This window comes from Acartia tonsa, chromosome 6 (assembly GCF_053477335.1).
Source record: "Acartia tonsa isolate MP-2025a chromosome 6, ASM5347733v1, whole genome shotgun sequence".
Lineage (NCBI taxonomy): Eukaryota > Metazoa > Arthropoda > Copepoda > Calanoida > Acartiidae > Acartia > Acartia tonsa.
Window position 1 is genome coordinate 17,718,066 of NC_137265.1, and position 23,063 is coordinate 17,741,128.

The window sequence follows — 23,063 nt, forward strand, 5'->3', positions numbered from 1 at the left end:
TTTTTTTACTTAAAAAAAAATTTGTACTCAAAAATAAAATTAAAATTGTAGAATTAAACAATTTTTTTGTCAAATTCTAAATTTTTTTTTATGTTCAAAAAATGTTTTTAAAAATATTTCCTAAGTTCTCAGTTTTGGAACTTATCAAAATTTAGGTTATTGTATGTTTTTGGTTGTTCAATTGTATACATTTTTAAAATTTTGTTAGAGTCAAAATATTGGAATATTGGAAAATATTTTTGAAATATACTATCATACAAAAAAATTATACAATAAATACTATGTTCATTTTTAGGCAAAGTCCTAAAATTTGGACTTAGCCAAATTTCCAAAACTTTGTACTGTTGTATAAAAAATTAATATAATAAGCATGAAACAAAAAACTGTTTTAAATCCACAAATTATAACCTAATATGTTTTGTTACTTCAGTATACATATTAAAATATTCAGTAAAGTAAAAAATGTTTGGACTCTGCCAAATTTTTGAAATAAATACTATCGACAAAAAATGAATACAAGATATACAATCAGGAAAATGGTATTAGTACTAAAATAAAAAAAAAAGTGTACAACATATACAAAAAAAAATATACTAATTAATAAAAAAAACAGAAAATATACTAATGTATACAAAATTGATACAACATGTACAAGGGGACTTTGCCAAAAAAAATTTACTGTACAAAATTTTAAAAAAATGTATACAATAGTACTTTTGTATGTTTTGTATAATTTTTACAATACAAAAAAAAAATTCTACCTATACTAAGAGCAACCTGGGATTCATTTATCATTATTGTTGTTCTTTTTATGTATGTACATTAAGAGATATAAGTTTTCCGGAATTTTAATGTAGGGAGTAGATTTGAAATCTGCATCAAATTTTAAGGATTTTTTATAAAATTCGTTTTTTGTAAAATTTCCTTATCTAAAAGCGAAAATACATTTTAAGTTAATTAATTTTGACCAATAGGATAGGTGGATTTTAAACTACCTGCGCTCTAATTGGTTGAATGATGTACGACATCCAATTAGAGCGCAGATTTTTTAAAACCACCAATCACAGATGCCAAAATTAATTAACTTAATTTGTATTTCCGCTTTTAGATAAAGAATTATACAAAAAACGAATTTTATAAAAAATCCTTAAAATTTGATGCAGATTTCAAATCTACTCCCTACATTACAATTCCGGAAAACTTATATTTCTTAATGTACATTGTACATACATAAATAAATCTAATCTACTCTAAAAAAAAACAAAATTTACGACAATTTTCTCCTTTCAATATATCCATTAATATTATGAATTATGATGTGTTACGTGTTAAGTTTTTATTGGTTGAATTGTTATATTGGATATGTTCTAGATGCATAATCTCTAAATCAGATCATAGGAAAAAAGATAAAGGACAATCAGGCCATATTAATGATTAGAAAGTGGACAGATTTTGATACAAGAGGACAGTTATTTTTTAAATTTCATTTTGTGTAAATATTAACATTTATTAGGATAAAGCTTAACTTAGATTTATATATCATGTAAATATTTCTTCCCTCGTATATGACATAATTTTTTCCTTGTTTGTATTAATGGAACGAATAATATATATGTATAAATAAACAAAAAGGTTTTAAGTTTGGCGGATTAAAAGGCCAGATTGTCCATCTAGATCTACTAAGTCTATTCATATTATAACTAGATTTATTTTTTATTTTTAAAGGTGTGTCTTAATGAAAAAAATGGAATTATAAAAATCTTTAACTTTTTCCTAAAACTAATGTTTTCTGTTTAATTTTAAAAGGATTTTTTTACGACAGCATGGCAATCGAAGCCCTTTGAAAAATTAAAATTCTAATTACTCTCCCACTGAGCGCATTTAGCATTGTGAGAGGCAAAAATAGGAAAGAAAACTTCAAAGGTCACCACCTAGGGAGCACAAAAAGATTAGGATAACTTCATAGTTAATAGGTCAGAATTTTGATCATGATGATGTCAACATAAAATCTTCTTTAAAAAATTTCTGCTTGTGGACAGTTCTTTTTTAACTTGACAAACAATTTTCTGCAATCTTTGGATTTTTTTGTTTACAAATAAAGCACAACATTTAGTAAATGCCGCGATTCCTCTTGATTTCTTGATGGTGAAATACAAAATTTGCCCCCCAACGACAGCTGAAAAAGGCAATTTAATAAAGGTTGCGTTATTTTGCCCCCCAAATCAATTTTCGATTTAATTTCCTTGTTGGTTATACCTTATTCCTGACATTAACGCCCTGTCTATAGTGCATCTGATATTTAGAAGATTATATATTTTAATAATAGTTATTTCTCGCATCGTATTATAAACGGCTTTCCGCGGATATAGAATGTACAATTATAAGATTAAAACTAGTTTTTTTCTAGCACTGAGGTACCAAAGGCACCGGCTAAAAAAGCTGGTTTTAATCTTATAATTGTACATTTTTATATTCCAAGAAAGCTGGATATAATACGATGCTAAACATAGTTTTTTCGTATGGATGAGAACCGGTTCCTATCCACCGGATTAGAATGAATACGAGAAATAGAATTTTAGTACTTATACAAATTGTTTAGTGATTCAAACTAGGGATATTGGACGGTAAATTAATTTCCCCCCCCCCCCCCCCAAGTCATGAATGATATTTTTAACTTTATTAGATGTTTGATATAAGGAGGGCTGTAAATTAATTTAACAGCATTGTCTCTTTCTGATATTGATATATTTTGTACCTTAAGATATTTAGTTTAATATAATTTTATAAATAATATATTAATGTAAAGTTTTGCAATGAGTTATTTAAGCAAACAAAATTTAGCATAAATGGATATTTAAATCCCAAGGTATTAAATGATCGAGCGATAGCAAATCAAAATATTGGAATGAATATTTTTTTATTAAAATATGAAATATGGCCAAGTCATACAATACATTCTTTTGCAACCCCCAGGAATTATTTTTCTCCTTCAGACGAGGAATATTTTTTCTTTATTTTGCAGTGTTAATAGGCTTTTATTTTATGAACAATTATGACTTATTGTGATTACGTTACTGAAAAAAGGTGTAATTTTGCCAGTAAACAATAACTTATTGCTAATTAAAAAGATAATAAACAGTTTGACAAAAGACAACCACTTTTTGTCAAAAAACACAGTAACTGTACTTTTACTATTTGTAAATAAGGTAGCACACCAATAAATTGATTATATTCTTCCAGATTTTTCCTTATTTGTGTCAGTTTGCAGTTAAACGGACTTACTGACATACTTTGGTAATAGATATGCTGCGCTATTAAAGAAAAACTCACCGTAAATGCTCCCAAGCTAAATGCCAGGATGTCGGTTACCGAAGTTACTGTAACAGATGCACCAGCAACCTAAATTAGTTTTTAATGGAAGAAGAGACCTGGGTTATTTATGCAAATAATTTCCCTTAACCCACAAACTGTATTTCTCCCCTTCATGACCATATCCCTTTGGTTACATTACAAAACTAGTGTTACCCCGAGTTTACACAGACAAATTTTCTTTAACAAAGCTTTAATAAGCCGACAAAATTTGCAGGAATATTCAAGAACATTTAATTTTAATGAAATTAAAATTAAGAAAGTGAAATAATTATTAAATCTAATGCAATTTATGAAATTTTATGACATATCCAGAAAATAAAACTTAAGATGACAAATAGTCCAGAAAATTTCACCTTGCATTAATTAGGTAAAATGTTGTAAATATTTTTTATAAAATACCTTCATAGTCAATCCTACTTTCTCTTCAAGTGTAGCTGCCCTGAAAAATAAATTGAATTCCTTACAGTTTGACATCTTACACTTACAAACACTTTTCCTTATTATCTGCCTTTTTAAACACAAAGCTTTTCTATAATTAGGGTCTGCACGTCTGCATGTACTTAGGTCAGGGTTAGCTCTTAGGCAGTACAATTGTACTAATGCTTTAGATTCTTCTAATTAAGGTTTGTTACAGGAGTTTATTTTTTTGTTATTTTGTTTGATTTCAGAGCTTCGCTTATATGGATGTTGCCATCCTTGTTTCTAATACATTTAAATAGTACAGAAAAAGTATATATTAGTACTATACTATATTGTACAACAAATAATTATCCAAAGACTTTTTATTTCTAGTTAGAGTTAATGCAGATCGGTTCGCCTACAATAAAAAATAGCTGAAAACCAGCCCAGTACAAGCTTCCCTAAAACGGAGATCTCAATCTTTACAGTTACCTGATGTTAACGGAAAGAGCCACATTATGCACAGAAAAATCTAAAATGTTTCAAGGGTACCCTTTCTGCATTGGGATACAGCCCCTTAAGGATAATGGCGCAGCCGCTAGTTGTATAAATCTAGTTAAAACCTGTTGGCAGGATCTGCACAAACATTCTTCCAGGATTCCAAAATGACAAAAATGTCATCAATTCCAATACCTGGACAAAAAATATGTTTCACCGGAAAAACAAATGGTTATTTGATCATGTTATTGTACATACTCAATTATGATAGATAAAATTACTCCTTTTGTAGATTAAATTAGATGTCAAATGTTTCTCTCCTGTTATTTGATAGTACAGCTACTCTTTTATCCGTCCATTAAGATTTAAATGTACTAAAAGAACCAAATAACTAACTCTATTAGAGACGTTAAAGATGGTACATACTGCTGCAATGTCAGGTGCGTGAAATAAAGATAGTTATATTTTTTGGCCAAAACAAGGCACCATTAAGAAACATTACATGGTTATCATTACTGTATTAACATTATACCATCAATTACATTGGTCACCAAAGTTTTAGAAAGTTATTATCTCCTTCGTTGGATTAAAAACATTGTCGACTTTTTGCTTGGTTGGTACATGGGTCCAAATTATTCTTATTATACTACGACTTTATACTGCAGAAGGGGTAATTTTGTTTATCATAATAAAGGGTTATTAACAAAGTTAACATTTACTGCATATGTTTTAAAGATATTAAAATATCATATTTTTTAAATTACAACTTTAAACCTAAAATTATAAATTTATACCTAAAGCAGTATTTCAATAAAAGTTTATGAATAAATTTAAAAACATAAGTTATAAAAGGAAAAAAATAAGTCATTTGATTAAACAAAAAAAAGAAAGTATTTTTCAATACTTATAAAATCATGAACGTATAACTCAAAAATTACTTTTTTTATCAACAAAAAAAATCTCTCTTTTGATAATATTGCTTTTAAGTGGGATTATAAAACAGTAAATAAAAAAATACTTTTTTTGTTTTTATCAAATTTGTACTTTACTTTAAAGTACTTATATAAGCTAGAACCAATTAATAGGTTTACATAAAATAAGATTTTTAATAAGAAAGTATGCAGACTTCTAGTTTCTAGTAACGTATCCGCTCGTTTAAAGGAAGGTGACAGGTTCGAATCTCGGCCTAACACCTCGTCATAACCAAGGCGTTGAGAATGTTTCTAATTGCTGGTATATCAGGTGCACGACATAAATAAATAGAGTAGGGGAAATGACTTGGCCCAAAACAGCCGCAACTAATTACTATGGACTTCCAGAAAAAGGTCGTGCAATTAAAGGGTTGGTTGTTTAAAGGGCATTTGGCCTTTCAACCATGCACATTATTAAGCAAGAGATACACCAAAATCAGATATCCCGTTTTCTAAAAGCAAAATAAAAATATTACCTATGGCTATAAAGGGAAGCACATTATGTGTCTGATTGTAATCAAAACCTAAAAACAAGAACAATTTTGTATATAAGTAGCATAATACTATAAAAAGAGAAAGAAGGAAAGAAAGAAAAAAAGATATACATATATAATAAATATAACTAATAAATAACTAAAACTGAGTTTTCCGATTTTCAGAAACAACCAGAAGGAATACAGAAAAAATAATTATATTTCCTTGTTCTCTGTACAAAAGCACATCAAACTTGTAAAAGGTGTTTTTTATTATCTCTAAAAATGCGGCCTCTATAATAGGTGAATGGTGTCAAAAAATGCTTTGTGTGAAAAATGTTGATCAAGAAAAACTAAAATAACTCATCTATTTTGTATAAAAAAATCGTAGAATTTCAATATTGATTTAGAAAAAGGTCTAAGAAAAGTACCTAAATGAGTTTTAAATGTGAAATGCTTTTTGGCTCCTCACAAAAGCATTTTTAGAATACTGCGATTTGTTTTTTTTTCGCATTTCTTGATTGTGATGGGTTTTCAGTAAAAGAATTTTCTTTAATAACATAGTATAAAAAAATAAAACCTTTTTATTTTACAAAAAAATCTCTAAAGACAAAAAAGTTATTGAAGTTAGAATTTATTTTATAAAAATGCTTTTTTTAAATATTACCCTATTTTGATTATTAAGTTATTATGACGGATTATAAAATATAAGCATAATTTGTCAAAAGGGGGCGGGGATTTTGAAGATTAAATCAGGTCATCATCTGATAATATGATTTATACTGTGAAAATTTTATTTAAATAAATTGTATTTTTAAGATGTTAAATATTTAGAATCTGTTGAATAAAAACTTTAATGAATAAAGAATATGTTTGGTCATCTGTTTAGAATGGCAGAAATATTTTATTAGAAATAAATCTACTTAAAAAATACAAAATAATAAACGAAAAAGTCATCACACACACTTTTTGAAATCTTTATGCTCTAAAAAGCGCCGTTGTTTTCAGAGATATTCAAAAACACCTTTTCTAAGTTTAATGTATATTTTTATAGAGAACAAGAACCTATAATTGAGATAAAATCAACCTTATTCGACGTTCATTCAAAGCCCCAAAAATAATGGACTTAAAAGTGTATTAAACTGTATATAAGACATTTGCGAATATATTGATACCATTAATTTGCCTCTTAAATCAAAAAAAGTATGTTTTTTTAATATTTTTCTCTTGCTACAAATCAAATTTCAAATTTGAGTCACCAAAAATCCTAAACTAATTTTTGCTCTAGAAGAATCAATTTTTGGAGTTAGAAAGTGCTTAATACCTCATTTTAATCGCCTGGCATTGCTTTATAATATATAGGAAATAACTTGGTTGTTTATAGAACAGCTGACTAAAAAATCGAGGTTTTGTGATAAACCCACTTTAGTTGTTTATCCATAAATGATATTTTTTTTCACAATTTTTTTTGCTGTAAAGAAGCTTTATATATTCATATAACATCCACCTAAATTTGACTTTTGGTATTTTATTTATAACATCACCAGAGGGAATTGAATTTTGGAAAAAAATATCAATTTATATTTTACACTGCTATGCATTGTTCTTGTTCTTGTTTCTAAAAAATATTTATATTATTAAAAAGAGAATTATTTAACGCTTCTATAGGTATGTTTATCATTTTTCTAGGCTAAATATAACTATAATTACATCATTTTAAAGTTAGACATCATAACATATTAACACAATTATTGAATCGGTCTGTATTATTAAGCTGGCAACCCTTAAAACAGCTGCATTTCATTATCCTATTATATAAAGTAGTAAGCTTTCTTGTCTTCAGCTTAAGATTTTGACAATTACTTGTACCTATTGAGTTCTCTGTTTTATGGAAGCTTCTTATAGGTCCCTGGATAGTTTTGGAATTTTGAAAAAAATATCAATTTATATTTTACACTGCTATGCATTGTTCTCGTTCTTGTTTCTAAAAAATATTTTATAATTAAAAAGAGAAATATTTAATGCTTCTATAGGTATGTTTATCATTTTTCTAGTCTAAATATAACTATAATTTCAGTATTTTTTAAACATCATTATATTCAAGTTATTGTAATTTTAAATAAAATATCAATATCAAGAACTATTGGAACAATTTTTACCTTGCAAAACAAGGTGTTATAAAGTGTAGGATCCCTCACAATACCTATCTGTCTGTCTATAATGCATTACACATGTAATGCTAATAGAGAGGATGCTATAAGAGTGCTATTATAATGTGAACTTCTCATAATTGAATGGGCTTCCTGAAACCAGAGACCATGAAGTTGGCCTAGTCACTACAAGGGGGAGTGCAGGAATATCCAGGGGGAGGTGCTTGTAAAAGGGTAATTTTTTCAGGGATGGGGGTAATCACCCCCTATAATATATTATGGGGGGTATAAACCCAGCCTTTTAAATTTTTTTTAATAGAAGTAAAAAATCCTTAAAACTTAAAAATCTAGGAATCAAACTAGCACCCCAACCAATAATCGGTTCCATGCCAAATGTAGGAGTGGAAAAATATTGGAGGGACAAATGCATGAGTCCCAAACGTCAGAGTGGAACAAACGCAGGAGTGGGACAAACATCGGAGTGGACAAATGCAGGAGTCCCAAACATCGGAGTGGACAAATGTAGGAATGGGACAAACGTCAGAGTGGACAAACATTGAGGTGGACAAACGTCGGAGTAAAAGACATTGGAGTGGACATTGCTTAAATAAAACCTAGGAGTGACTGCTATTTTAATAATATTACAATTTTGAAATTATTTATACCTCTGTCTACAAAATAATGACTATGGCTGCAGCGCTCGGCTGGGTTTATACCCCCCATAATATATTATAGGGGGTGATTACCCCCATCCCTAAAAAAATCACCCTTTTGCAAGCACCTCCCCCTGGATATTCCTGCACTCCCCCTTGTAGTGACTAGGCCAACTTCATGGTCTCTGGTTTCAGGAAGCCCATTCAATTATGAGAAGTTCACATTATAATAGCACTCTTATAGCATCCTCTTTATTAGCATTACATGTGTAATGCATTATAGACAGACAGATAGGTATTGTGAGGGATCTTACACTTTATAACACCTTGTTTTGCAAGGTAAAAATTGTTCCAATAGTTCTTGATATTGATATTTTATTTAAAATTACAATAACTTGAATATAATGATGTTTAAAAAATACTGAAATTATAGTTATATTTAGACTAGAAAAATGATAAACATACCTATAGAAGCATTAACCCTTACAGCTCGGGCCCCAATTCCCACCTTAATAGATCGGGGGGGGGGGGGGGGGGCTCCAAGAGCCCCCCCCTCTATCTCGGCTCCTGTTACAGATAAAGACGTAAAATTTTTTTTCTGGTGGTTCATGTGTATTTTTAGAGAAAATTACTTTTTCTAGTCATAGCAGCCAGGCCGCTCCTTAGCCGCTTTTTAGCGGCCAGCCGCTAAATTTTAAAACAGCTGTAGAGCGGCCAATTTTGCAGCTAGGATGACCAAATTTTAGGACGAACTTTTATTTTTCATATCAAAAAAATTACTTTTTCTGATCATCGCCAAAAAACGGCAAATAACGGAAACCGCCATTTTCCGCGGTTACGGCGGTTGGCAGCGCCGATTAATATTTTTATCTGTTTGATTTTGCTCAAGGATTTACCAAAAAAATTTATAGGACTCTAGCTGTAATAGAAGCCACGATATTCATGATATATGTCTGTAGTAAAAGCCGGACAAAAATTGGTCATAAAGTCGGTCAGGGAGCGGTCAAACGGTCATAACACATTTTTTCTCAGAAGGTCATAGATATCTAAGTATTCACCAAAAAATTTTTAGGTTTCTCCTTATACACAAAAGTCATAATGTAGAAATTAAGATTTTTTTAGAATTTGTTTCTAATTTTGGTGCTACCCAACCGACTTTGACAGGACACCACAACCGACACAGACCAGATATCCTAATAAAATCAACTCTTGCTGACGTATAATTACTAAACTTAAAAAGTCATGAAGTCACAGCACTCCATCTTACCTACAAAAAAAATGAGATTGTAAAAACTAGAGGGGGGGGGCTCTTGGAGCCCCCCCCCCCCAATCTGTAAGGGTTAAATAATTCTCTTTTTAATTATAAAATATTTTTTAGAAACAAGAACGAGAACAATGCATAGCAGTGTAAAATATAAATTGATATTTTTTTCAAAATTCCAAAACTATCCAGGGACCTATAAGAAGCTTCCATAAAACAAGGAACTCAATAGGTACTGTAATTGTCAAAATCTTAAGCTGAAGACAAGAAAGCTTACTACTTTATATAATAGGATAATGAAATGCAGCTGTTTTAAGGGTTGCCAGCTTAATAATACAGACCGATTCAATAATTGTGTTAATATGTTATGATGTCTAACTTTAAAATGGTGTAATTATAGTTATATTTAGCCTAGAAAAATGATAAACATACCTATAGAAGCGTTAAATAATTCTCTTTTTAATAATATAAATATTTTTTAGAAACAAGAACAAGAACAATGCATAGCAGTGTAAAATATAAATTGATATTTTTTTCCAAAATTCAATTCCCTCTGGTGATGTTATAAATAAAATACCAAAAGTCAAATTTAGGTGGATGTTATATGAATATATAAAGCTTCTTTACAGCAAAAAAAATTGTGAAAAAAAATATCATTTATGGATAAACAACTAAAGTGGGTTTATCACAAAACCTCGATTTTTTAGTCAGCTGTTCTATAAACAACCAAGTTATTTCCTATATATTATAAAGCAATGCCAGGCGATTAAAATGAGGTATTAAGCACTTTCTAACTCCAAAAATTGATTCTTCTAGAGCAAAAATTAGTTTAGGATTTTTGGTGACTCAAATTTGAAATTTGATTTGTAGCAAGAGAAAAATATTAAAAAAACATACTTTTTTTGATTTAAGAGGCAAATTAATAATATCAATATATTCGCAAATGTCTTATATACAGTTTAATACACTTTTAAGTCCATTATTTTTGGGGCTTTGAGTGAACGTCAAATAAGGTCGATTTTATCTCAATTGTTTTTTCCATATTCCTATTGGTTGTATCAGAAAATCGAAAAACTCAGTTTTTTCTGACTCACCCTGTATATATATATATATATATAGAGAGAGAAAGATAGATATAGAAAGAGAAACATACTGCATACTTTTAATAAGTAAGATTATAAAGTGAGAAATATGAATATATATATAGAGAGAGTGCTGCGATCTCGCTTCGTATAATAAACGGCTTTCTGCCTTCGGCACCTCGAGGCTAAAAAAACTAGTTTAAATCTTATGATTGTACATTTTAATATTCGTAGAAAGCTGGATATAATTCGGTGCTAGAAATAGATTATTTCGTATGGATGAGAACCGGTTCCTATCCACCGGATTCGAATGAATACGAGAATAATTATTTCTCGTATCGTATTATAAACGGCTTTCCGCGGATATAGAATGTACAATTATAAGATTAAAACTAGTTTTTTTAGCCCCGAGGTGCCGGAGGCACCGGCTAAAAAAACTGGTTTTAATCTTATGATTGTACATTTCTATATTAGTAGAAAACTGGATATAATACGATGCTAGACATAGTTTTTTCGTATGGATGAGAACCGGTTCCTATCCACCGGATTCGAATGAATACGAGAATAATTATTTCTCGTATCGTATTATAAACGGCTTTCCGCGGATATAGAATGTACAATTATAAGATTAAAACTAGTTTTTTTAGCCCCGAGGTGCTGGAGGCACCGGCTAAAAAAACTGGTTTTAATCTTATGATTGTACATTTCTATATTCGTAGAAAACTGGATATAATACGATGCTAGACATAGTTTTTTCGTATGGATGAGAACCGGTTCCTATCCACCGGATTCGAATGAATACGAGAAAATGTATTATATCATAAAACTCGTAAAATACAAGAATGCTTTATAATAGCTCATAACAGAAATCATCATGCAAAGTTTGAAATCTATAGGACAATTCTAAATTAAAGAATTACCTAAAATGAAAGTAAGACCAAAGGCAGCAGCTAGACCCAAGATACAAGAAAATACTCCAATTCCTAAAGAGTAAGGACAATATTTATGAAAAGAGACCTTTCTGTTACATAAAGTAGTAATGTTTTTCTACATAAAGGTTCCGGGATGGGTTTATGCTTTTTTTATAGATAAGAATGGCGATGGTTTTAGGCTATTCTTCTGATATTTCATAAAAGAGCCTCTAGATTCTAGGGGAGCAGCCGATTGTAAAACATAAAGTAGCCCAAACAAAGTTTAGAAACAATAAAGTAATTTATAAGTGTTATTATGCAGGATGGATGGAATAATGGGCTGTTTATTATACTGGTCCCCAAAGTTTTTCAATAATATTTTTCTATTCATTGGTTCAACATCTTTGGAAATCATGTTGAATTTTGATTGATTTGTTAATAGGGTTGAGTGTTCAAACATTTTTACCACTAATTGAAATCTACAGAGGGATAATTTGTGTATCATCATTGTATATAAATTTATCGGCCATTGTCTTCTCCCTTTTAGTTCTCTGCTTATTATGAGATAATATAGCTTTAGAAATATTAATTAGTTTAAACCTAAAATCAAAAGAGCAACATGAGCGGACGTACGGCATGCCCCATGAAGCAAGGATATACAGTGTTGATGATACACAAAGCACTCATTCTGTTAATTATAGAATGAAAACATTTGGAAACTAAACTAAATGAACTAACCAATAAGAAAACATTATTATTAAACTTTGAGGACTAATGTAACAAACAGCTCAACATCCACTCCCTCCGTGGGTATACCCCTAAATTAAGAACGTACAAACTAACCCAAGAGTAAAAAAAACCCGGAAACTATGAATGTTTTCGTTTTCATTAGAAACTGTTAAAAAAAATTGACTAGAAATCTAATCTAATAGATTTCTTCTTAACTTGTTATGATATTGTTGTTTATCTATTACAGTTGGGCATTTGAATTCAACTTTGTTGAGATTTAAACACATATAATTTAACCAGTGGCGTGCGCAGGGTTTTGTCAGGGGTGTGAAAATGTTGATATCCTTCTTTTTGACACTCACTCGAACCAAAATCAAGGGAAAGTTGAGCTAACGGGAGGCGTATTCAATACAACAGTTTTTTTTAGTTTCAATAGTAGGTTTTTAACCCAAAGATGTCCTAGAATTGGATATACCTTACAACACCCATCTGCACGCCTCCGATTGCTATTTCTGTTCTTTTTCTTTCATATATAATCGCTCCGACATTTACATTTGATATACATAAAATTATATCTCCATGAGGGTTAGGTTTTTTTTTATCAGTGCATTTTTAAAATCAGCATAAAAAGCCCTATTGAAAAATGCACCAAAAATACCTTTTTTTTTACATTCTAGCGACATATTAACATAAGATGTAAGATATTTAAGTTTGCTTCACATCCCCAACTTTAAGTTTTATATAAATTTGTTCAAAGAAAATTTAATTACCTGATAAGAAAAATCTTCCTTCTATTTGATTAAAATTCCCTGGAATATGAAAATAATAAATGATTTTGGAGTTATTGTCTTTTTTCCTGATAACCCTAAAATATTATAAAGGTACATGTTTGTGTATATCTTAAATTGCAATTTTTTTTTTAATGCAAGTTGCCAGTAAGGCTTTTGTATGGTATGATTAAATGACTTAAAAATTATGTTTCATGAAATTAAACATGGCTAAAAGACGAATACTTTTCTATAATCCACGGTATGAATTGTAAGATATAATTCTGCGAGATGTCAGGTGTAAGGTATTTACATTTTACAACATTTTACAGTAGGGATAATACATTAACAAATAGACCAGTGCAACTCTATATAATGACCAATAAGGACTCCCAGACATAGGTCAATCAAAAAACTGATTAATGACTGTCGTGTATTACTTTACCAAATTCCCCCTGGATGTTTGAACTGAATATGAGACACTGATTCCCTTAGCATTATGTCACATTGTTACAGACGTCATCCTCACCAATGTTAGGTAATTCAAACTGGAGGCTAATTGGCAGCTGCAGAGCCTTTATATTTACCTAACATAACAGCTGTAAAAATAAACATGATGGCGTAACCAGCTCCCATCTTATACACGTCAAAGAAAGCAGCCTGCAAAAAAAAAAACAAGAACGATAATGTTAAATGTATTGCTTAAATTAGAATATAATTGTTTCTTTCGCTTATAGTTTCTATTAAGCAATGAAACATCTCCTCCCCCTTGTTTTAACCTTAAGCCTAACCCCTTGGGGTGCCCCAACCCTGCAGAGCTGTCCAGTCAAATCATTAAAAGATAATAGGAATAGGTTTTTATTGCTTAACAGGAAAATCGCTACATAATATCTATAATTGGTCACGTATTATTGATTGAATAATGTTATGATTAATTAAAACATTAAACGTCGTGTGAAAGTCAAAATGACGCAAATTGAAATGAATTTATTGAAATAACGCATTAGAGGATCTACTAAATTACTTGATTAATTTTTAACTACACGTTATTGCTGACCTACTATTTGATAGAAGAGAATAGGTATACCTGAAAACTAACATCATTGAAGGATCTACTTGTGTGAGGTAACACCCGCAATCCGTCTGTCTTATCCAAACTATTAGCTATCTAGATAAATATTCTATGATGATGATATACTTGTATACCCCATACGATGGTTTATTACTAAGTAGGCCCAGTGTCAATTACATTATACAGGCCATGACACTTTAAAGGGAGCCGATCTCTTCTTTTCTGTCCAAACACCCAGGGAATTAGGTTAAGTAACACCCTACAGTAGACTGGACCAAAAAACATGAATTTTTAAATCTTTACCATATCAATTTGCGGATACCTTGAAGTTGTTACCGGCTCAAATGTAGACCTTTTAGTGAAAACTAGACCTCTCTACAATGAAAATTGATCTCGAAATTTTAATCTTAAGATTTTTATCAAAAACTTCATATTTTCATGATTTTAACAAGAAATAATTAAAGAACTGCCAATCTAAAATAATGTAACAAGAGTTCAAATATAAAGCAATTATAAAAAGTAGGCAGAACCGCCATTCCTGCCGAATAATTCCGAAAAACGTCTAAAAACATTGTTTTATTTAAATTGATAATTTGTGAAATTGAACTGAAACCGTAGCTATTAGTCTTATGAGAAGAGAAATGATGAAAAACTCTAAAAAATATACATTTTAAAGACATAAATTAGGAAAAAGTGTTTTTAATAAATTTCATGGCGCAACAGACATTGTCGCCAATAAAGAGACAATTTATTTAAATAAAAAAAGGTAAAAAAATATGTAATATACTTATTCTAATATTTAACTTTAAAAAAAAGCATACTAATAACAAAATTAATATTGCAAAAAATAATTTGATTGTTTTTTATCAAACAAGGAATAAAGAGTACGTCTTATCTTTAATTATTTTTCTTCAATGATTTTGCAGTATGAATTAGCTTTCCCAAATTATTGTAATTGTACATAAATAAATTTTTATACTTTCTTTCTTCATATGTTTATTCCTGGTGATTTTAATATTTTATTTTAATGTTTGTAAACAAACAGACAGAAAATTTAATGTTTTGCTTTATATCTGGTGTAAGGCTTTCTTAATTTGGGGAAGAAAAGGTTAAAATAAATATGCATTTGACGAGATAGCAATAGATTTTTTCTTAAAATCAATTATAGGGCTAAAATCTACAAACAATACATAACCTATTTTTACATTCCGCACATTGAAAAGCGATTTAGACCTTCATTTGGGCCACACTACCCTACAGACAACCAACCCTTTGATTGCACGCCCTTTGTCTGGAAGTACTAAGTTTTCATAGTAATAAGTCTTGGAACCAATGCATTCCCCAAGCTCTAACTGTTAATGTTGCGCATTTGATAAAGCAGCAGTAGCAACCCTTTTTAACGTCTTTAGTTTAAATTTCAACCAATACCTTCCCCGACGACGAGCGCTTTTGAAGGCAATGTTTTTTTTAAAGACCTATGTCAAAGTCCTAACTGTGTTTAGCTTTAAAAACTGCTCCGTACAAGTAAGAACAGTTCTAAAATGCGCTTTAGATAATCTAGTTGAGAAAAAATACTTACATCCTGTTCCTTTGTTTTTTTTTCTTGTCTTTTCTTTATCTTGAATAAGGTAAAGAAATGTGTTCTATTGTTATAACTTCGCTTAAAATGTCTTTATTCAGAAAATTTAATTCAAATTGGCAGAGTCCCTCCATTTATTTGTGGAGCACACTTTTTGTGAAAACAAAGATGATTACGTAGTATACGTACAATAATGGCGAAAAAAAGAGAAATTTTGTGACGTTAAAAATGGTTTCTACTGCTGCTATGTCAGATCCGCTACATTAATAGTTAATATTGGGGAATGCCTCGGCCCAAAACAGGCACAACTCATTACCATGCGCCGTAAGGAGTTGCAATAAAGGAGTTGGTTGTCTGTTGCGTTTTACTTAATCTTATACCCCGAATGTTTGGACAGAAAAGGAGAAATAAGGCTCCTCTTTGTTATCCCAGGTTGTGGACCTGACGTTGTGAATGTTTAGTAAAAATAGGCCGAAGAATTGGGTTGTTTTGTTCCAATAGTAACTAATTGGAAAATTGTCTTGAAATTTGATTCTAACATCCGGTTTACAATAAGTGCGCAATGATTTAGAGAATACTTGACGGATATTTTATTCTCAAATTTTAATCAAATTACGTTTGTTGCATTTTAGTAAAGACGCTACTCTATAACACGAACATTTGGATGATTAAATGCAGTGGCGTGCAGAGGTTTTTTTCCAAGGGGGTACTCGAAGCGCGACCGAAAATTTCGACTTTCCCCTAACAAGTTTTGACACACCTCTTGAACCAAAATCAAGAGGTTGTGCGCTTTATGGGGGTTTATCAAAGATAACAAGAGGTGTGTATTCTTAGTGTCAGGGGTGTGGACAAACCCACTCAAAATACAAAAAATTTACTCCCCCCCCCTTGGTCGTCCCTGCATGTAGAATCTTATCAAGGGTTTTCAGAGAGGTGTAGGGAGTGGTACCCACCTCTCTTAATCAAATATTATAATTCTTTCTGTATGGCTCCGAATCCTATTATTTTCCTCTGTTGGCCCGGGCAATAGGCCCCTCATGACCAACATAACAGGAATTAATTTTATAGTATTTAATTTTACTATCCGCGAGCCGTAAGCTATGTAGATAACTAACTAATAACGAGTAGATAAGTAACTAATTTAAATAAACGTTCGCCTTAAATTATTAAAAAAAAACATAATTCCTATTTAAATTTCACTTTAATCACGTTTTGTAAATGTAATTGAGATGGTAAAATAATTTGTATTAGGATATATGTAACTAAAATTTAACATAGAGGAAACTTGGATATGCCAGACTATAACTCAAAATATTTTTGCGAATTATCGTCCGTAAATTTTTATTTACTCGCCTGCTTTATGAGATAGTTTTCTGAAATTTTAGTTATTAGTATTACTTATTCTTCCAAAGTTATACAAAGTACTTAAATGTTGAATTTTATTGTTAAATTTCTCGGAAAAGGTAGCTACTTACTTATTTCACCTTCTTTGTCAATTTAAATGACACTTATATGTTTCATTGCTTTAACATTCTCAATTTTAAAAACAAAAAATATCAAAGATGGTTTCATTTGTACAAAATTGAAAATTTCTAAAAATCTTCTTATTTCGTGGTTTCCTCCGTAGGTTTTTTGCGACTTGAATAAAAAAATTTCCATGACTTTTTAATCTTAAAATCTGGATTAATTCTGATTCGTAATATTAAAAATTATATTTAAACTTTAGAATATGTTTTCTCTTACATATAAATTTGGTGGTTTCCCTTGAAGTGTCTAGTCGAGCATAAAAACTACCCCTCCTTATTTTTCCTCATGAGTTTAAATTTCACTTTAGGCTAGATTTGGTAAGGTTATATAAGGAACATGGTAGCCCACATGGTTAGGGCACCGCATGGGTTCAGAGCTGGATCTTTAAATAATTTAAATGGTGCGCGGGGTGATTAAGCGCACCAATGAAATGATTTAAAGATCCAGCTCAGTGTAACATAACAAAACACTCCTTTTAAAAAAATATTTCATTTAAGGATGGGGTTTATATGATCGCTATACACTTTGCGGGAAATCACTGTCTATTTTAAGCCCCTCTGAATGGTTACTGTTTATTGACAAACGATTTTAAATCCTAATTATTAAACAAATGTTACTTGAACATGAAAAACCTCACGTCCATACCATTTTTTCTTTTTTTCTTTTTTAAGCTCTTAGCAATTAATTAAATGATTTTGGATCAAGACTGAATTAAGCAGCTGTTCATTTTTTAACAAATTGAACGGCTACAAGTGGAAATAAAGCTATTAATTTGATTGATTACAAATAAAAAATTAAAAACACTTGCAACATATGAATAAAAACCTAGAACCTTAAGAAATAGGGAAACCTCAGCTTGAGAAAGGGGTAAAATGCAAAGTTTATAATAGATATTTATCGCATCGTATTATAGACAGCTTTCCATGGACATAAAAATGAAAAAATATAAGATTAAAACCAGTATGTTAGCCCAGTGGTGCCGAAGGCCCGACTTAAAGAACTGATATAAATTTTATGATTTTTATTTTGATATTCGTGGAAAATTGTCCGTAATACAATGGTATAAATGATTTTTTATTTATGACTTAGAACAGGTTCTAATCTTGCATATATAAATTGATCTCGAATTGATTTGAAAATGTTTTCACACTTTACTATTTTACATTTTTTATTTGCAGGACTTTTTAGGTCGGACTAAAAATCTTCGTGTTTTGCATTTATGATCCATTATTTTTTAATTAAAAATATTTTCTAATTTGAGTACATGTTAAATTTTAACTTAAGATTTTCAAATTAAATTTCCATTGGAATTATATTAACACATATTTAAGTGAAATATATAGAAATTCACGAATTTTCTCAGAAGGATATTGTGATCCAATATTTTTTAATTAAACTTAATTTTTGGAAATTTGTTAGTAGCTCTTTAGAGGGGAGGGGGGTGGGGAGTAAAAACAAAAATATTAGTTAGAAAATCTATGTTGGGTTAGGTTATGCACAAATTACCCCGCAGTTTTAGGCCAGAAAGAGTTAAAAAGATATTGCATAATGTTGAAATCGATAGAACAAGGAAGGGGGGGGGGGGGGGGGTTGACTAGACTTGATTAAAGTACTCTTTTGTCTTATTAAAGTGGATAAACCAATACTTGATACTTGACTTGTATAGTATCTTTGACACTTCAAATGTAATATACCTCAATCAAGTGTTTCTCCCACTCTAGACTCTCAAAATCAGATTTCTTAATAAAAACAAAAAAATAAGGCGATTTCCCACAAAATATTCTGGTTCGCATTGATAACCACCCCCATCCCCCATCTCTTATTTTAAAGTAGATTGAGAATAAGATGGGGGGATATATTTCGTTGGGTTGTTTTTAAGTTTGGTTATATTGGGCATCTGGCAGCCCCGCAGGTCTAGGGCTACCCCAAAGGGTTATGCATCGGAAATTTATCTAGTGAATTAGGGGGGTGGGGTGGTTGTCAGTGCTTGACCAGCATTTTGTGTGAAATCAAAAAATCTAAAAGTATTTAAAGTAGCACAGCTACTTTACATTTAAGGTTAGTCCATCTGACAAGGTCAATATTTTGTTTATTGCATAATTCTATCTTTATAAAAAAAACTGAATTGTTCTAAGTAGCATAGACGTCCAAGGGGGGGGGGGGTAATGGGGCGATTACCCCCCCCCCCCTTAAAAATTTTTAACCCCCCCCCAAAAAAAAGCTTGGACGCCCCTGCTAAGTAGAATTTAATTTCTAACTGAATTCCTATTTTGTGAACTAACTATGGTTTGAATACAAATATTGAATAACTGTCTCTTTTACATTTGTTTAGCTTCGCTGTCATGGATTTTGACATCATTGTTTTCTATAAAATCAACAAGATGGTTCAAATCATTTTATAGTAAAAATTACCTCAAATTCCAACCCTATTCCACCTTGCTCAACTAAAATGGCATCTTCTTCGACCCTGTTAACAAAAACAATAATTTTTTATAAAGTTTAGTAATAAAATTATAATTTATAAGTAAAGCATCACTATAAACAAAGCATAAAAATTTAAGCATGTCCTTAATAGTATATGTATTTAAGCAGTTTTGCAACAAATTACTTACGATTTTGTGTAGAATTACACATTTATAAACTGAATATTCAGTTCTGACACTCTACAAGTGTAAATGTTCGTTTGTCCTACCGTTTTCTAGCTTTACTTTTATGGATGTTGTCATCCTTTGTTTTAAAATGACCTAACCCAAACACGGTTTAAATTACCTGTTAAAATAATTGACCCAAGTTGCTTCAGCTCCTACTATAGCCCCACTAGTATTTCTAAAATAGGTTATCATTAGTTATCATCACTTCTTTTAATTAGGGTAAATCTTAATTGTACAAAGAACTTTAGCTTACAAGGTTTCGTGAATTTTATAGTACTCTTAATTACAGTTTATTGTCAATACTATTTTTTCTTCTTAAATAGTTTACTACATAACCATTTTCCAAGATATTGTGAAATTTCAAATGTTGCGTTGTTCCAAATCAAAATGTACTTATGTAAAAAATCTTTCTTCGATATTTCAATCAAATTGTCTCAATTTAAAACTTTACCTCTTAATACCTCCAAGATATTGTTGAAAGTCTGCTTTATCTCGTAACCATGGACTAAAAACATGACCATAAACAAATTAAAGTTTAACAAGGATAACAACATCCATAGAAGCAAAGCTCTTAAATTACAAGGAATAAAAACGAACGTAAACATATGGATATGCCTAAACTAAATAATTTAGTTTATAAAATTGTAAACTAAATTATATCGTAATTTTGATGCATAATTGCGTAAATAGAGGGTGCTGTTAAAGGACTTACATTTTAAGAACTTAATTATAAAGATTTTTCGCTTACAATATTATATACTGTTGTCCAAGGAATCATTATTTAAAAAATCAGATTAATAGGATAATTATATCATAAAAAAATTGTCAAAAAGAGGAATTATCAACATGTTTTAAGTTAAACAACGAAAGTTTTAAATCGATAGGACTATCTTAACATGATAAAGATTTATGAAAAGGATTAGAGTTTAGGTTAAAGAGGGAGAAGACAAAAATGTTGAAGAATGAAAAACACTTTTTTAATCCCTGTGTTGTCCAACCCAGGGATTAAAAGGGATAAGAAAATGGCCGATAAATTGACGTATATCTCCAGTTATATTAAACAAAATTGCAATGAGTGAAACTACCATACTTACTTGATTTTTACTGTGTTAAGATCTTCTATAATACTTTCATCAGTCAAATTGTTTATTCTGATAATTAAAAATATTTGTTTATGTTATATATAAACTAGCGGCTATGCTCTAGTCTCTAGGGTCCCTATATTCGAAGAGGCAGAGATGGGCTAGAAAAATAACCCAAAACCACCCATAAAAACTAAACATATTATGACCTAAAAACCCTTACAGGAGCATTGTGAAGCTTACCTCAAAAAAGAAAACTTAATCTGTTCAGTAGTTATTGAGATCTAAAGCTTCAGACAAAAAAAACTTACTACTTTATATAATAGGATATAAAATCACCTAGCATATACAATCTTATGGTGAAAAAATGAACATTTACAAACTGAAAACATTTTCAGTTAGGGTTCAAAACGATTGACTTAAAATTACGCATAAATAAATCAATATTAAGAATTTAATAATAGATAAAAAATCTATAGAAAATAATATTATTGATGTTAGTAATCCTATTATTAAATTTAATAAAAATTATTTAGTTTTTCCAAGAATATTCTTAAAACCAATGGCGTGCGCAGGATTTTACACCCTCGTAACGATTTTTTGACACCTTCTTAAACTAAAATCGAGGGGGTGGGTATGCTTTAAGAATACGTAAAATAGACACGTTGGGTGTTATGATATTGTCAGGGGGTTGTGTACACCCCATGGGTGTCCATATTCAAAAAAAAGAACTTACTTAAAGGTTTAAAGTGTTGACAACCTATTTAATTTTGACAGGGTTTATACAACCCCCTTCTGCACGCCTCTGGTAACAACGAAGAGTAATAGAAAATTCCGCAAAAGATTAATAAAGTAAACATATATTCCTTTGTTCATCGTATTCCCACAGTTCCAATATTCCTCCCTCATAGCATCTAAACAATAGCAATTATCCGTTATATAAATGTAACAGGATGTCAGTGTGTGTGTCTGTCTGTCTCTAAGGATATCTTTTACCATTGAACCAATATGGTTCTCATTTACAATGTAGCTTCTCATAGGTCATGGAAAGGTTTATAACTATTTTGGGGAAGGGTACCTCTATCTTGCAAAGAGAAATTACACCCTATCCCCTCTAATGTGTTTTACTTTTTCGTTTTTAAACTAAAATGAATAGAATAGAGTTGACTCGATCCCTCTTGTGCTCCTAGAGGCATCTAGGGGCGTAGCAGCAACTTGATTATTTATATTTTTGTAGTACAGCAGGATGAGAGATTCAAGTAATGTTACCTTTTATGTAATCTTGTTACTAAGTCACAGTAAATATCAGGTGGGAGGTCCTCCAAACTTGAGGATGATATCTCAATATCCTGACGTATAGAATATTAATATCAGATGGTAGGTCCTCTAAACTTGAGGATGATATCTCAATATCCTGACATATAGAATATTAATATCAGATGGTAGGTCCTCTAAACTTGAGGATGATATCTCAATATCCTGACATATAGAATATTAATATCAGATGGTAGGTCCTCTAAACTTGAGGATGATATCTCAATATCCTGACATATAGAATATTAATATCATGTGGTAGGTCCTCCACAAATTTGAGGATGAAATCTCAATATCCTGACATATAGAATATTAATATCATGTGGTAGGTCCTCCAAACTTGAGGATGATATCTCAATATCCTAACATATGGAATATTAATATCAGATGGTAAGTCCTCCAAACTTGAGGATGATATCTCAATATCCTAACAAATGGAATATTAATATCAGATGGTAAGTCCTCCAAACTTGAGGATGATATCTCAATATCCTAACATATAGAATATTAATATCAGGTGGGAGGTCCTCCAAACTTGAGGATGATATTTCAGTATCCTGACATATAGAATA

The 23,063-nt window shown here is 30.5% G+C and overlaps 1 protein-coding gene across 1 annotated transcript in view; it reads right to left on the bottom strand.

Annotated features, from left to right (window-relative positions):
• The window catches only part of LOC145322008 (NPC intracellular cholesterol transporter 1 homolog 1b-like), a 72,922-nt gene that overhangs the window by 36,597 nt on the left and 13,262 nt on the right, over nt 1-23,063 (bottom strand). Inside the window, exons 9-23 of the mRNA XM_080163739.1 lie at nt 22,447-22,526; nt 22,044-22,091; nt 21,190-21,246; nt 20,547-20,600; nt 20,214-20,270; nt 19,857-19,911; nt 19,139-19,183; nt 14,354-14,434; nt 13,854-13,926; nt 13,270-13,308; nt 11,780-11,842; nt 5,717-5,764; nt 4,395-4,464; nt 3,772-3,811; nt 3,331-3,399 (exon numbers count right to left, since the gene is read on the bottom strand). Of these exons, the coding sequence (XP_080019865.1) occupies nt 3,331-3,399; nt 3,772-3,811; nt 4,395-4,464; nt 5,717-5,764; nt 11,780-11,842; nt 13,270-13,308; nt 13,854-13,926; nt 14,354-14,434; nt 19,139-19,183; nt 19,857-19,911; nt 20,214-20,270; nt 20,547-20,600; nt 21,190-21,246; nt 22,044-22,091; nt 22,447-22,526 (879 nt within the window). The remainder of the gene's footprint in view (nt 1-3,330; nt 3,400-3,771; nt 3,812-4,394; nt 4,465-5,716; nt 5,765-11,779; nt 11,843-13,269; nt 13,309-13,853; nt 13,927-14,353; nt 14,435-19,138; nt 19,184-19,856; nt 19,912-20,213; nt 20,271-20,546; nt 20,601-21,189; nt 21,247-22,043; nt 22,092-22,446; nt 22,527-23,063) is intronic.